General features: G+C 42.6%; 1 protein-coding gene across 1 annotated transcript in view; it reads left to right on the top strand.

The window, feature by feature from the left end:
- LOC126151944 (uncharacterized) overlaps positions 1-6,632 on the top strand; it is a 157,826-nt gene extending 151,194 nt beyond the window's left edge. The window contains exon 5 of the mRNA XM_049915975.1: positions 6,444-6,632. Within this exon, the coding sequence (XP_049771932.1) occupies positions 6,444-6,632 (189 nt within the window). The remainder of the gene's footprint in view (positions 1-6,443) is intronic.
- The last annotated feature ends 7,918 nt before the right edge of the window (positions 6,633-14,550 follow it).

Here is a 14,550-nt window from a genome sequence, read left to right as displayed (position 1 = left end):
AGGACGTTACTGTGGCCACGCGGACTGGAATATAGTTCCGGCATGAAGGAGCCCCTCCGTATTATAACAGACATATGAGGGAACATTTCAACTGCACAAACCCTAATCATTGGATTGGTCTTCGCAGTACAGTTAACTGGCCAGCAAGATCGCGAGACCATACGCCATCATGTACTTGTTTATGACGTTGGGTGAAGTCTTGAGTTTGGTTAGTTAGGTTCAAGTAGTTCTAAGTACTAGGGGACTGGTGACCATAGATGTTAAGTCCCATAGTGCTCACAGCCATTTGAACATTTTTTTTTTTTAAGTCTCGGTTGCACAAACGAAAGGTGATTCGTGAGATGAACTGCTTGGTCGTAAAATCGTCGCTGCTGCTCTCACTAGGGAACGTGCACAGGTACTCAGACAAGCGACACAATATGTTCTCCCAAGAGTGTACAAATGCATTTAAGTTGACGGTGGGATATTCGAACATTTATTGTGGACTGAACAATGGCTGTAATGTAACGTGTACGATAATGCTTAGAGGGGAATGTGTTAAAAACACGTATTTTGCAGTTGATACTTTGTAAAATGAAAGGCAAACCTACGTTTTTAGCATTTTTAGACTTAGAAAATGCTTTTGACAATGTTGACTGCAATACTCGTTTTCAAATTCTGAAGGCGGCAGGGGTAAAATATAGGGAGCGAAAGACTATTTACAATTTGTACAGAAACCAGATGGCAGTTATAAGAGTCGAGGTGCATGAAAGGGAAGCAGTGGTTGGGAAGGGAGTGAGACAGGGTTGAAGCCTATCCCCGATGTTATTCAATCTGTGTATTGAGCAAGCAGTACAGGAAACAAAAGAAAAATTTCGAGTAGGAATTAAAATCCATGGAGAAAAAATAAAAACTTTGAGGTTTGTCGAAGATACTGGTATTCTGTCAGAGACAGCAAAGGACCTGGAAGAGCAGTTGAACGAAGGATACAAGATGTACATCAACAGGAGTGAAACGAGGATAATGGAATGTAGTCGAATTAAATCAAGTGATGTTGAGGGAATTTGGTTAGGAAATGACACACCTAAAGTAGTAGAGTAGTTTTGGTATTTGGGAAGCAAAATAACTGATGATGGTCGAAGTAGAGAGGATATAAAATGTAGACTGGCAATTGCAAGGAAAGCGTTTCTGAAGAAGTCAGGAAGTCTTTTCTGAAAGTATTTGTATGGAGTGTAGCCATGTATGGAAGTGAAACGTGGACGATAAATAGTTTAGACAAAATGGGAATAGAAGCTTTCGAAATGTGGTGTTACAGAGGAATGCTAAAGATTAGATGGGTAGATCACTTAACTAATGAGGATATAGTGAATAGAATTGGGGAGAAAAGGAATTGGTGGCAGAACTTGACTAGAAGAAGGGATCGTTTGGTAAGACATGTTCTGAGGCATGAAGGGATTACCAATTTAGTACTGTAGAGATGCGTGGAGGATAAAAATCGTAGAGGGAGACGAATAGATGAATACACTAAGTATATTCAGAAGAATGCAGGTTGCAGTAGGTACTTGGAGATGAAGAAACTTGCATAGAATAGCATGGAGAGCAGCTTCAAACCTATCTCTGGCCTGAAAACCACAACAACAGCAGCTAGTTTGTAAAGCGCGTGTCGTAATAGTCCTTTAAATTTCGGGTGTGCAGCAGCATAAGTTGAGCTTCATATTCAAATATTACGGCTACGTATCATTCAGCTATATATAGACTGAGCCGAAAGACTCGAGGTTACTAGATAGAAGAAAGACTGACGCCCCCCTCTTTTTTTTTTTCTTTATTGATTTTCAATTCCCCCCGAAGGGGGCGGGCCGGCAGCAGCTTACTACGCTGCTCTACAGCCTACAGACTTTTTGTAAATAAAGGAAGAAGAAAGAAACAAGGAAAAACAGGCGATAAAATGGCGATTTAAAGTGAAAAATGGCGTAAAATTGCGGAAAGCTAAAACAGAAAGCAAAGGGGGTTGGCAATGTAGATAAAAGACACAGGAATCAGACAAGTAACACAGTAGACACACAATTAAAAAAAAACAAAACATGGCGACAGTCTGGTTTCTGTTCGCAAGTAATAAAAAGCACATCCAGCGACAGTATGTGGCTGTTCGCTACACTTCCCAAAAGACACAACACGGAGCATGCACTGGAAAAACACACTGTAAAACACTGCACGAAAAAGGCGGCACAAAGATGGCACTCTCGACCCAAGGCAGATGGGGGGGGGGGGGGGACCTGTAGTAGGGGGAAAAACAAGGAGGGAGGAGAGGAAAAAACGAAAAGGGGGGGGAACCAAGGAGGGAGAGGACTAATAAAGGGGGAGAAGGGCAGACGCGAGAGGGAATGAGAGGAGGGAAATGTAAAAGGATGCAGGGGAGAGAAGGGGACAAAGAGAGGGGAGGTGGGGAAGAAAGAGGATGGAAGGGGGGGAGCGGGAGCCCGGGAAAAGGACAGAGGAAAGGAGGGGGAGTGAGGATCAGAGTTGATAGGAGGGATAAATGGAGGGAGAAAGGGCATCATCCGGGAGGGGGAGTTGATGGAAGCCACCTTGGGAAAGGAGATGTAGGGTGTAGAGATGGAAGGTAGGGGGGACACAACGGTGAAGACGTGGCAGGGGGCGGGGATGGGAGAGGAGAGGAGCAACCAGGGGGCGAGGGGGTTCAAGACGGCGGGAGGTGTAGAGGATGCGGATATGTTCGAGGAATAGGAGCAGATGGGGGAAAGGAATGAGATCATAGAGGATCCGCGTGGGGGACGGGAGGCGTATACGGAAGGCGAGGCGGAGTGCATGACGCTCAAGGATTTGGAGGGACTTATAGAATTTGGGGGGGCAGATATCCAGGCAGGACTGGCATAACAGAGGATGGGACGGATTAAGGATTTGTAGGTGTGGAGGATGGTAGAGGGGTGCAACCCCCACGTCCGGCCAGAGAGGAGTTTGAGGAGTCGGAGGCGGTTGTGGGCTTTGGATTGGATGGAGCGAAGATGAGGGATCCAGGTGAGGTGACGGTCAATGGTGAGGCCAAGGTAGGTGAGGGTGTGGGTGAGGCGGACAGGACGTGCGCAGACAGTAAGGGAGAAATCCAGGAGTCGGAACGCCCCCCTCACTCGCTCCGTCCTTTTAAACTCGCCGACCGCGCTTCTGCGGATGCGGCCACAGATGCACAACCACCAGAGACGTTGACCGGCTGCAAACACGTACTCACATGCATGAATCCGATCTGTGGCTGTGCGGTAGATCCACGCTGGGAAGTCGATCTATCACTATGTAAGTTTGTTTCAGAAAGCGCCGGATGCCATGACTTATCCAAGCTGTAGGCGCTTCATCTATTAATTAACTTTGTCGTCAAGCGAATTTTAATTGCCCTCTTTCACCGTCGAGTCCCAAAAAGATGAAGCAGAAGCTAAAATTTCGACGTTTTCGTACAACATAGAGGAACCGGTATCAGTACAGTGCTCTGGCACAGCGGATTTATTGGGCTGTAAGAGCTGGGTGTGGCTTCGGCGTTCCATACATAATTCGTGGACTGTAAGAGTTATGTGTCAAAAAAAAAAGTGTATGAAGGGCCAAATTCACAGTCTATCTTGTAATAAACGCCAGCTTTCCAGAGCATCATATCATATTTAACGGAACTCAAGAGTGCTTCTGTCTTCGGTGGAGACCGAAAAATCACTTTTACTTGTGTTTCCAAAGGATCCGTCCTTTTTTAGACGATAAGCTTCCCACGTATGGCAGGAAAGACACGAATTTAAATATTTCTGTATCTTCTCCTGTATTGCTTATGGCCACATTTGGTTTCATTCGTAGCGCCTTACATACGAGGGTAAGTCAAATGAAAATCTTAAATTTGTAATAACAAATCGAAATTTCGCGCCGTTATCCTGTAAGTTGGTAAGCTTGCTACAAACAGCGTGCAAAATGGCCTGTAGGTGACAACATAGTGCAGATGCACACATACCGTCGCAGTATCAGTATAAAGATGGCCGCCCCACTTGCGACTTGCACCAGGGAAGAACGGCTTTCTGTTATTTGGTTTTTGCGTAGTGAAGGTGTGAAACCTATTGAAATTAATCGACAAATGAAGGTTCAGTACGGTGATGCATGTTTGTCACAGCAGCAAGTCTACGAATGGAGTAGGAAGTTCGCAAAGGGTGTGACTTCAGTGGAAGATGCTCCTCGTCCAGGTCAGGCACAACGAGTTGTGACTCCACAGAACATTGCAGTAGTTGAAGCCATAGTGAAGGAAAACCGCCGAGTGACACTGAATGACACTGCAGCATGTTTACAGATTAGTCAGCAGATTAGTCAACAGACCACATTGTGCATGATGCGCTCCTGTTTCACAAAGTGTCTGCAAGATGGGAGCCACGGCAGCTGACTCCTGAAATCAGAGAACGACGTGTTGATGCTTGTGAACAACTTCTTCGGCGCTTTGAATGAGAAGGTGATGGCTTCCTTGCAAGAATCGTTACTGGGGACGAAACCTGGGTTCGCTTCCACGAACCACTTCCTCACCCATCACACTCACCAGACCTTGCCCCAAGTGGTGCCCATATGTTGGGACCACTCAAAAACGTAATGGGAGGAAAGAAGGTCCGTTCTGATGAAGAGGTACTCCACGCGATGCATGAATGGTTGCGCTGACTACCAAAAGAATTTTTTCTGAAGGAATTAATGCACTGTATGCGCTGGAGGACTTGCATTGAGCTTGGAGGAGGTTATGTTGAAAAGTGATACAGCTTTGTACCACTTCTGCTCAATAAATAATATTTAAAAAAATATTTAAGGTTTTCATTTGACTCACCCTCGTATCTGCTGTGTAGAATACCTGCTGGCCGCAGAAACTCTCTTTAAGTGTAGGAGCTTGTCCTGCAGACTTGTCTCGTCAACAATGACGTGTGCTCTGTGAACCAAAGTTCTAAGAACACTCATCAGTTGGGAGGGATGGCGGCAACTATCTGTTTCCTGTATACTGCATGCCCCAAAGTGCCATCATCTTTGTGCTGAACCAAAACACCCAAAAATGGACAGCAGCCCTCCTTTTCAATTTCCATTGTCCATGGATGGAATTCAGATGACTTAAACATCCTCGTCATTTTGTCTCCACCATGGGGCCACACTACATTCGTTTCGTCAACGTATCACCAATAAATTGTACGCTTTAAGATAGCACATCCCAGTGCGTTTTCCTCGAAGTCCTCCAGAAATCTAAAACCGCTGTTGTGATCTATCAGTCAGCTTGGATATGGTACCTGTATTCGCAAAGGTTCCACTTTCAGAATCCTTGTCATTTATTGGCAGTAGTTTTGATTATGAGAGTTCAACTTTGTTCAGACATATTTGTTTTGTATTTTAACCGGGGAACTTGAAACGACGGAGAGGCTCCGTCCCCGCCGCAACCGCAGTGGTCCACAACCCCACGAAGACTACCGCAGTCCACTTCATCCCTCCGCCGCCCCATACCGAACCCAGGGTTATTGTGCTGTTCGGTCCCCGGTGGACCCCCCCCCCCACCCCCCAGGGAACGTCTCACACCAGACGAGTCTAACCCGTATGTTTGCGGTGTGGTAGAGTAATGGTGGTGTACGCGTACGTGGAGAATTTGTTTGCGCAGCAATCGCCGACATAGTGTAGCTGAGGCGGAATAAGGGGAACCAGCCCGCATTCGACGAGGCAGATGGAAAACCGCCTAAAAACCATCCACAGACTGGCCGATTCACCGGACCTCGACACAAATCCGCCGGGCGGGTTCGTGCCGGGGACCAGGCGCTCCTTCCCGCCCGGAAAGCCGTGCGTTAGACCACACGGCCAACCGGGCGGGCAACGTATTTGTTTACTAACAGTTCCTCATTTGCAAACTCAGAATGTGATACAGAAAAAAAATAATAATGCACATTCGGAATATGGCATATGACCATATGAAGCTTTTTTGCTTCATATGACCGTTCCTGTTATATCCCTGGGTATCGACCATTTTTCCTGTGACACCCTGTACATATAAGAATATACAGCCTACAGTTGCAGGTTATCTTTATCTTTTACCTAGGTTTCAACGTTAGTAATAACGTCTTCTTCAGAACATAAAATATTATTTAAATGTTTGCCTAAAAGAAGCCATGTCCTAAGTCAACTTTATAAAACTTGATGCATAACCATAAGGTTTTGTCACTTCTATTAACCTGCAACTGTAGGCTGTATATTCTTATATAAGCAATATCAGTTGCTGTCGCTGCATAAAAATGTCAAAAATTATAACACCCTGAACACTTTCCGTACATGTCATGTGTATGCAAGGTGTCATGTGTCTGCAAGACCACCAGCCAGCCCTCAAGCTCGAGGTTAGCAGTGCTCACAATGTTTTCGGCTCGCCAGTGCAAATTAATCTGTCAGTGTGCAGTGCTAGACTTTTGACTTGTCACTTGCAGTACAGTCGCGATGAGAGCGGTAGCAGCCGCAGAAGAAGCAGCAGCGCCACGGCATTCGCGGGCAAGGTGCGGCAGCTGGAGGAGGCCGGCCGGTCTTTCGCGGAGCGGCTCGCCGTGGGGGAACTCCAGCCCGACCCCGCCGCCATCTTCTACGACCTGCTGGAGCAGCAGCAGCAGGATAACGAGTGAGAATTCCAGGACTCAAGCGGGAGCTCTCAGTGGAGCGCAACACGTTTCCTGTATAAAATATCGTCAGTAAACTTACGTCATTAATTTGGATAAAATATCAAGCTCTTGGCAAACTCCTCCGATTCCCCTGTCAGTGGAGCAGAGTCTGTATATGTATGTCCAAGATCTCCTCTCAAATCCCTGTATCGATTTCAATCAAGTTTGCCACACAAACAGAAAACTACACGAATATCAGCACTGTGGGGTGTATAACCTCCTAGCTCCACTAGGAATGGTAGAACAGTCAAAAACGTGTTTTTTCAGCCTATGCCTTATATAATGTCCTGCACAGCAGACTGTTTTGTTGGACAAGTATCGGCCTGCTTTATCGACCTGTTTTGTTTTGCAGGAGCTACATGTGTGTGTGTGTGTGTGTGATGTTTTGGGTTGGAACGCTCAATGGCCAGGTTATCAGCAACATTAAAAGACAGCAAATAAACAATTTTTTCAGCCTTCAGTTGCAAGGTAATTTTACTCGTTTACCTAGGTTTCGATTCCAGTAATGGAATCTTCTTCAGAACCTATAAATTAAACCACATAGGGACATATATTACTCACTAAAATGCATTATCAGCCTAATGATTGAATAATAAAGAAATTGTGATACTTACAAAAAATAAAATTATTTTGTGAGCCAAACACTGGCCATGTCACAGATTAAAAATTAAAACATTAAAGACGCATAATCATAAGATTATGTCAGTCAAAATATTAGGGCGAACGTAGACGGAGCTGCGCCGGCCATAAATCAGGACCACACGTATGCGGCTCGAAAACTAGGCGTCGTGAGCAGTTACGCGGCGAGGCTCGGCCGCGGCCAAGCGCATGCGCAAGCGCAAGCGCAGGGGCGAGAGACAAACTGTCTCAAAATTACTTAGAGCAAATATACATATAAACAAAATGTGACTGAAAGCTGTCCTACAATTGGACAAACCTATCTATTGGTATAGCAACATTAAACATTTTACCTGAGAGCAAACTACAAAGCCAAGGTATAATTTTTTTTTCCTTTAAATATTATAGTAAGAGGGCGTAGCCCCGCTACAGTAACTAAAAATTAGTGTCAAAACCATGCCTGCTAAGCATAAAATGTCTTTAACATAAAAAGGCCTTAGCAACTATGTGTCATTACCAAGCATATAACGAAATACAAAGACACACATGTACAATCACATTATAATAAAGGGACAAAGCAGATAGGGAAACAGCATCGGCCATTCGAGGCGGACTGTGGGTCAACTCCACTGAAGTAAAGGTTGAAATCCTTCGAAATAACTTCTATTTTTTAATTGCAGCTGATCATTAAGTAAGTTGTCCCTATCAATACTAAGATGTTTAAAAATTTGCAATTCTTCGAGGGTGTCTAGCCTACATCCCTTTACTTCATTATGCAAAAGCTCTGCGTCTTTTAGAGGCTTGGGAGCATGCGCCTTTTGGACCAGATGTTCAGCAAATGTAGATCCTCGAGTTCCATCACCGCTTTTTGTCGGCAGGTGCTCTTTAAACCTAACAGACAGGGCCCTTCCTGTCTGTCCAATGTAATAAGAAGGACATTCAGCACACGTGATTTTATATACACCTGACAGCGATGATTTATCATTACCTTTATCCAGAGAATGAACTAGGTCCGCCTCGAATGGCCGATGCTGTTTCCCTATCTGCTTTGTCCCTTTATTATAATGTGATTGTACATGTGTGTCTTTGTATTTCGTTATATGCTTGGTAATGACACATAGTTGCTAAGGCCTTTTTATGTTAAAGACATTTTATGCTTAGCAGGCATGGTTTTGACACTAATTTTTAGTTACTGTAGCGGGGCTACGCCCTCTCACTATAATATTTAAAGGAAAAAAAATTACCTTGCAACTGAAGGCTGAAAAAATTGTTTATTTGCTGTACATTTCATAGTTGCTGACACGCTGCAATATGTTAAAGATTTGTGAACATTAAAAGAAACGAATGCAGAGATAATGGCTCAAAATGTTGCCACACAGTGATGAGCAAATCTACAAAATGACACATGCAAATGGGTGTGGCTGAGGGAAGGTTGAGGGTATGGGCAGAGGGAGGGGTAGGAGGAGATGGTCAGAGAAGGTTCTAAGTGAAGGGCAGAGAGGAAGGAGGATAGGAACAGGGAGATGGTGGAGGAACAGATTGATTGGGAGAGAAGGGCAGGAGGAGATGAATAAGTAAAGTGGGGGTGGAGGTGATGAATAAGAAAATGTGGGGAGTAGGAGGTGGATACGGAGAGAGGAGAGGGAGGCAGGAGGAGATGGAGAGAAGGAACAGGAGGCGCAGGAGAATAGAGGGGTGGAGGGAGGCAGGGAAAGAGAAAGGGAGAGGAGGAGACGAATAGAGGGGAGAGGAAGGTATGGACAGAGAGAGGGGCTGGAGGAAATGGTAAGAGAGGGGGGGAGGATGGGGAATGCAAGAGTCAGGGAGAAGGTGTAGAAGGGTAGTGGTGCAAAAAAGGAAGAGATGGAGCAGGTGATGGATAGGGAGAGTGGAAGGAGGACATGGGCAGAGGGAGGGAGAGGAGGATATGGTCAAAATGAGGAGTAGAAGAGATGGACAAAGAGAGGGAGAGAAGGAGATAGAGAGACAGAAAAAATGGGGAGGAGGATATGGACAGATAGAAATGGGAGGATGAGGTGGACAGAGAGACAGGGGGAGGAGGAGGACATGGAGAAAGAGATGGAGGAGCAGGAGGAGATGTGTGCAGTATATGTGTCGAATATGTACATGAATGAAACTGTAGGGGAAAGACTTCCCCATTCTTTTGATATAGTGTTTCAAGTTTATGACCCCTTGTTCTATTTTTTCATTTACAGTGTGTATTTTAAGTTCATTTCTTACGATGTTGTTTCATATTTGATCACTGAGTGTAGACCCTTTAACTTTCCTTAAAAATTCCATTTCCAGCTGACTGTATTGTTCTTTTTTCTGTCTTGTCAATGTCCAACAATGGCTTAGATACACTAGAGTAGGGTTAGGAAACACTTCATAAAATTTTAGCTTTGTTTCCTTCCTTGTCTTGTTACCCAGTGTTGTGTGTGTAGTGCCACACATCACTTGAAACTCGTTTAATTTATTAGTGACATCGTTTTGAAATTCATAGGTAATGTCGCAGTTTAACAGCAAAAATGTAGCACTTGTTCTATTGATGGTTTATCTAATACTATTTTGGAGCCTAGTGGAAACTTACCTTCACTGTTTTAGTTTTTTTACTGAAAATTTTTCATCAGTTTCAGTGTCTCCTGCATCTCATCTAGTGTGAAGTCACATATGTGATACACAAGTCCATCTCCTTCATCCTCAGTTGCTACTCCTTCCTCTTTGTCATCTTCTTCAGTCCACAGTTCTTGGTGGTGTGGTATCAAAGTCTCTTTATCTATGATGTTTATTCTTGTAGTATCTTCAAAGGTCATTGGCTTACATCCATAAAGCACACCAAAGATACAAGTAATGGCACGTGAAGACATGCATTCGGAAACACGCTTCACATAATTGCTGTTAAGCCAGCAACAAGGACATAAATATTAAATAGTGCATTGTCAAACTTAATTTAGATGCACTTTGTTGTTGAATATCAAGTGATTATGAAAATCAACAAATGTGAAACCTGTTGAGAAGCATTTGTGACCAGGGATTAGATGATGCCAACGATGTTACAGTGCCTGTAGCCTTTTTGTTATTACTTCAATAGAAGCCGTGCACAGATTTTATCTTTAGGCTCACTGTATTGAGACTACAGTAGGAAGGCATACCAATTCCAGTGCACTTTGTTTACATTGTGTATTCTGGAACACTTTGTTTTCGATTGTGACATTACAAGTCACACCCTCTTATTTATGTTGAATCATTATGATACGACAATTCACAACCTTTTTTCAATAATATCATGTTCTTGGAAAATTTAGTAATGCAGGATGGTAAGAAACAAAAAAAACCTCGAAAAATTTAGAAAAATAAAAAAATTAAAAATCCAAGATGCTGGAACTAGCCCAGCTGTGTCCTGTACCACCACCTCCTCTCCTTACTAACCCTCTCCTCCGATCAGAGGATTGTATTTTAGACACCATTAACATGGAACAACCAGTCACAATGTAACCATCCTGACTGTGCATGAAAGTATCCAAACAGTATGAAATTTTTTGCGCCATGTTCAAAAGCATTTATTCAAAAATTGCATGAGGGTTGTAACATGCACTATTTTGGCCCTCCTCAAAACTATCAAAATTCTCTGAATTTTGTTTTCACTGTGTTTATCTGAAAAATTATATAAAGTGTGTAACTTGCTATATTTACACATCTAAAAGTGCTTTACAAGTCATTAAAATAAAACCGCCGGTTACAACGTAGTTATCTTGGACATGCTCAAAAGTATCCAAACGATCAGCTGTTTTGAGCTGTTTTCAAAAGTATTTATTCAAAAATTACATAAAGCAGCACTTGTGTACTTGCAAAGTTCTATTTCAGTACCGCAGATGGTTATGGCACAACAGAGTCTCAAATTAATTATTTTCTACATCTAAATTGTTCTGCGATGCTTGTCACGTGGCACTAGGTAGACAGGTAGATATCGGCAAGCCTGAGCTTGTTGACTGAGTGTTTTTCTTGTCTTGCTGACATCCAGTGAACTGTCTCTCAGCTCAGTGTAATATGACATGCATACCACATTACAAAACACACATGGGCATACTGTTGATCTAACTTACAGCTTAAAGTGCACTTGTTGACGAGAATTACCAAAGTAGACAATGTTACTCCTATGTCTACATTCAACAAAAACTCATTTCTAAAACTGATATCAAAGGTGGCCAAACCTTATAGTCACCCCATGCGGGGGTATGTCTTGCAGGTTTGTCATCTTTTGCTGTGGGAACTACTTGACACTTTAATGGAATAGCACACTGAACAGTAGTAGTACATATTCGTATAGGCAAAGGTTGCTATGTTTTCAAAGTCAGCCAAACATTATAGTGACTCCATCTAAAGTATTAACTTTATATTGCAGTACAAAACGTTTGCCATTTTCTGCTAATAGTGCTAAATCCTGTCACACAGTGGAAGCAAGTGGCTTGGAACTGAAGTTTTATATATCGTAGTTGTTCTGGAAGCTTTGTACCATTCACTAGTACTTTGGGATTTCATCTGGTTGAGGGGTGCGAAGGGGGACGGGGTTCCTACTGCGGTTGTCAGCTACTGAGTACTGTTTTCCAACGTAAACAGCTAAATGGGTGACAGTTAAATACATAAACAGTTAAACAGGTAAGGGTAACAGGTAAACTGTTAATGGGAAATGGTTAAACAGTTACTGGGGAAAAGACAATGGGTCCATTTACTATTTACTTATTTACCCATTGGCCATTATTGTTTACTTGTTACTGAGTACCAGTTACCCATTATACTTTCACCTGCTATCTGTTTACACTGGGAAACAGTCCCCAGAAGCTGATACTCCCAGCAGGTGAAAGTAATTGTTCAAAGTTCCTAGACTATCTCTGATGCATAAAATTTCTGGAAAACATGCATTTCAAAGACTGTAGGTTCCGCTGCGTTACAGCGTGATTTAGCATTATCACCAGAAGATGGCAAACATTTTGTGCTGCAAGGTAAAATTAATAACCTATCATGGCACCTCTACAATGTTTGGCTGGCTCTGAAAGCATAGTGACCGTCAATTCTTAGCTATACAAATGTGTGTTACTACTGTTCAGTATGCTGTTCCATCAAAGTGCGTTTTTGTTTCCATAGCAGAAGATGGCCAATGTCATGAACAGCAAGACAAAGCTAATACCCTAGCATGGGGCTACTATAGCGTATGACTGAGTTTGATATCGGTTTTAGACACGAGTTCTTGACGTTTAGATGTGGGAATAACAGTGTTTACTTTGTTTTCGTTTTAATGACTGCTTTACAACACGAACCAAAAAAGCTCAGTGTTTGGATAAACTGCAAGAAACAACCTAAATATAATTTTTTCGATTAGTACTTTTGAACATGGCAAAAAAAAAACATTTCAGAGCTTTGAGATACTTTTGAACAGTCGAAATGGCTACATTGTGACCGGCTGTTTCATTTTAATGGCGTATAAAAGATTATTCTTTGATTGGAGGGCGGGGGAGGCGGAGGTGTTACGAAGCACAGCTGGGCTAATTCCGTGATTTTGGATTTTTTAAATTTTCTTCGAATTTTTTTGAGTTTTCCGTCAACGTGACTCCATTTAAAGAGGGTGTGGTTTGCGACAACAGCCCCAGAAGAAAGACATTCGTGGTCATCAATTTACTTTGGACGAAGAAGTGCTGAGCTGGGAACACTCATGGTTCCGTAGGCAACTGCAAACATTTTCTATGAAGGCAATGACAACCTTATCTCAGAGTAGGATAAATGTCAGAGTGTCTCTAAAGAAAGTTTATATTTGATTTGTCAAAATAAAATAGACGTTGAAGTCTGTCGACAAATTTTTATTTATTATTGAAATATACAGTGTAGGAATGTACTTCTTGACAATAATGTCATTTAAACGCAGTCCAGCACGTCAACGGCACTCATTCAAATAATGAGCAAAATTTTGCATGACGGCTCTACATGTAGACACTGGGATGGCTGCCACTTCGCTACGGGTATTTTCTTTCAGTTGCTCCAGAAAGGTCGGGTTACTGACATGCGCTTTACGTTGGACATAGCGCCATAAGAAAACAACCATGGGGCTCAAATCTGGATTGCGTGGGGGCCAATCTGCCACCCCCTCCTGGGGATCAATTTGCCAGGGAAAATTTCATGAACTCGCAGTGTAGACACATTCGACGTGTGTACTATGGCCCTGTCTTGTTGAATCCATGTTCTTTGGTTATAAACAGAGAAGTTTCGCAATTCCGTCACCCCCAAAAAGTCATTTAACATTGTCACATATTGTTCCGAATTCACTGTATCTGCACGACTGCTCTCGTCCTCGAAAAACGGCTAGTAATTTTAAAATGAAGGTCCAAAAATATTCTGCACAAGGAAGTAAAAAGTAACAGATTACTATTAGAATTTTTCTAAACGTTTTCAGTATTCCTGAATAAAGACATAAAGAGTCTGAAACAAAATTTGAACATTTTTATAAGATTTTGAATGCTAGAGACATACTGTTGCTTGGAAAATAAATCTCCATTTGCAAATTTTCATATCCTAAAAAGACTGTTTCTAATAGTAATATTTAGTGTACATGTAAAATCATCCTCTTTCCAGTAGTGTCTATGCTACGGAGCTGTCACATACCACTGATCCATAGTCGCATTAATTAGTGTCATGATCTTGTGAAGTTAATTAAGCAATTACTGCACATTCGTGTCTCAGAAACTAAGGCTGATCTTAATTCATTTGATTGTAACACATAGCGTTGCGTGCGTTTGTGTTTTTATTGGTTATCAATGCCTAATTGGGTTATTAAATTAATTATCGGTTTTCTGCATCTTCCAGGTAAACAACTGTCTGTATGGTAGACATTGCGACAGTTAGATACCAGTTGATGTAGGTCCTTCATTTACACATTGCTGCATCCTGTAGTAATTTTTATGTGGCTATTACTAATCTTTGGAGAAATACAAAATTTGTTCACTTGCACAATGCCAACTTTGAAAGCGCTGGTTGTGTTGATTACTCATTTTTTGCCATTAATTTCAGCGCCTAATTTCCCATCTGACGTATTTGGATTTTGTGTGACTACCGGTTCATTCAGTTTGCTTTCACTCTCAGATTTTCAGTGTTATTTTGCCCTTACAACAAAAACGGCCTTTGCCAGTGTGTCTACAGCAGTCAAGTTGAGGTTTTCCAATGCTGATTGTGTGAACATCCTTAGCTCCTGACAGGCTGCTTGCTTACGTACCCTATG

Source organism: Schistocerca cancellata, chromosome 2 (assembly GCF_023864275.1).
Source record: "Schistocerca cancellata isolate TAMUIC-IGC-003103 chromosome 2, iqSchCanc2.1, whole genome shotgun sequence".
Classification (NCBI taxonomy): Eukaryota; Metazoa; Arthropoda; class Insecta; order Orthoptera; family Acrididae; genus Schistocerca; species Schistocerca cancellata.
This window is presented reverse-complemented; position numbering and strand designations above follow the sequence as displayed.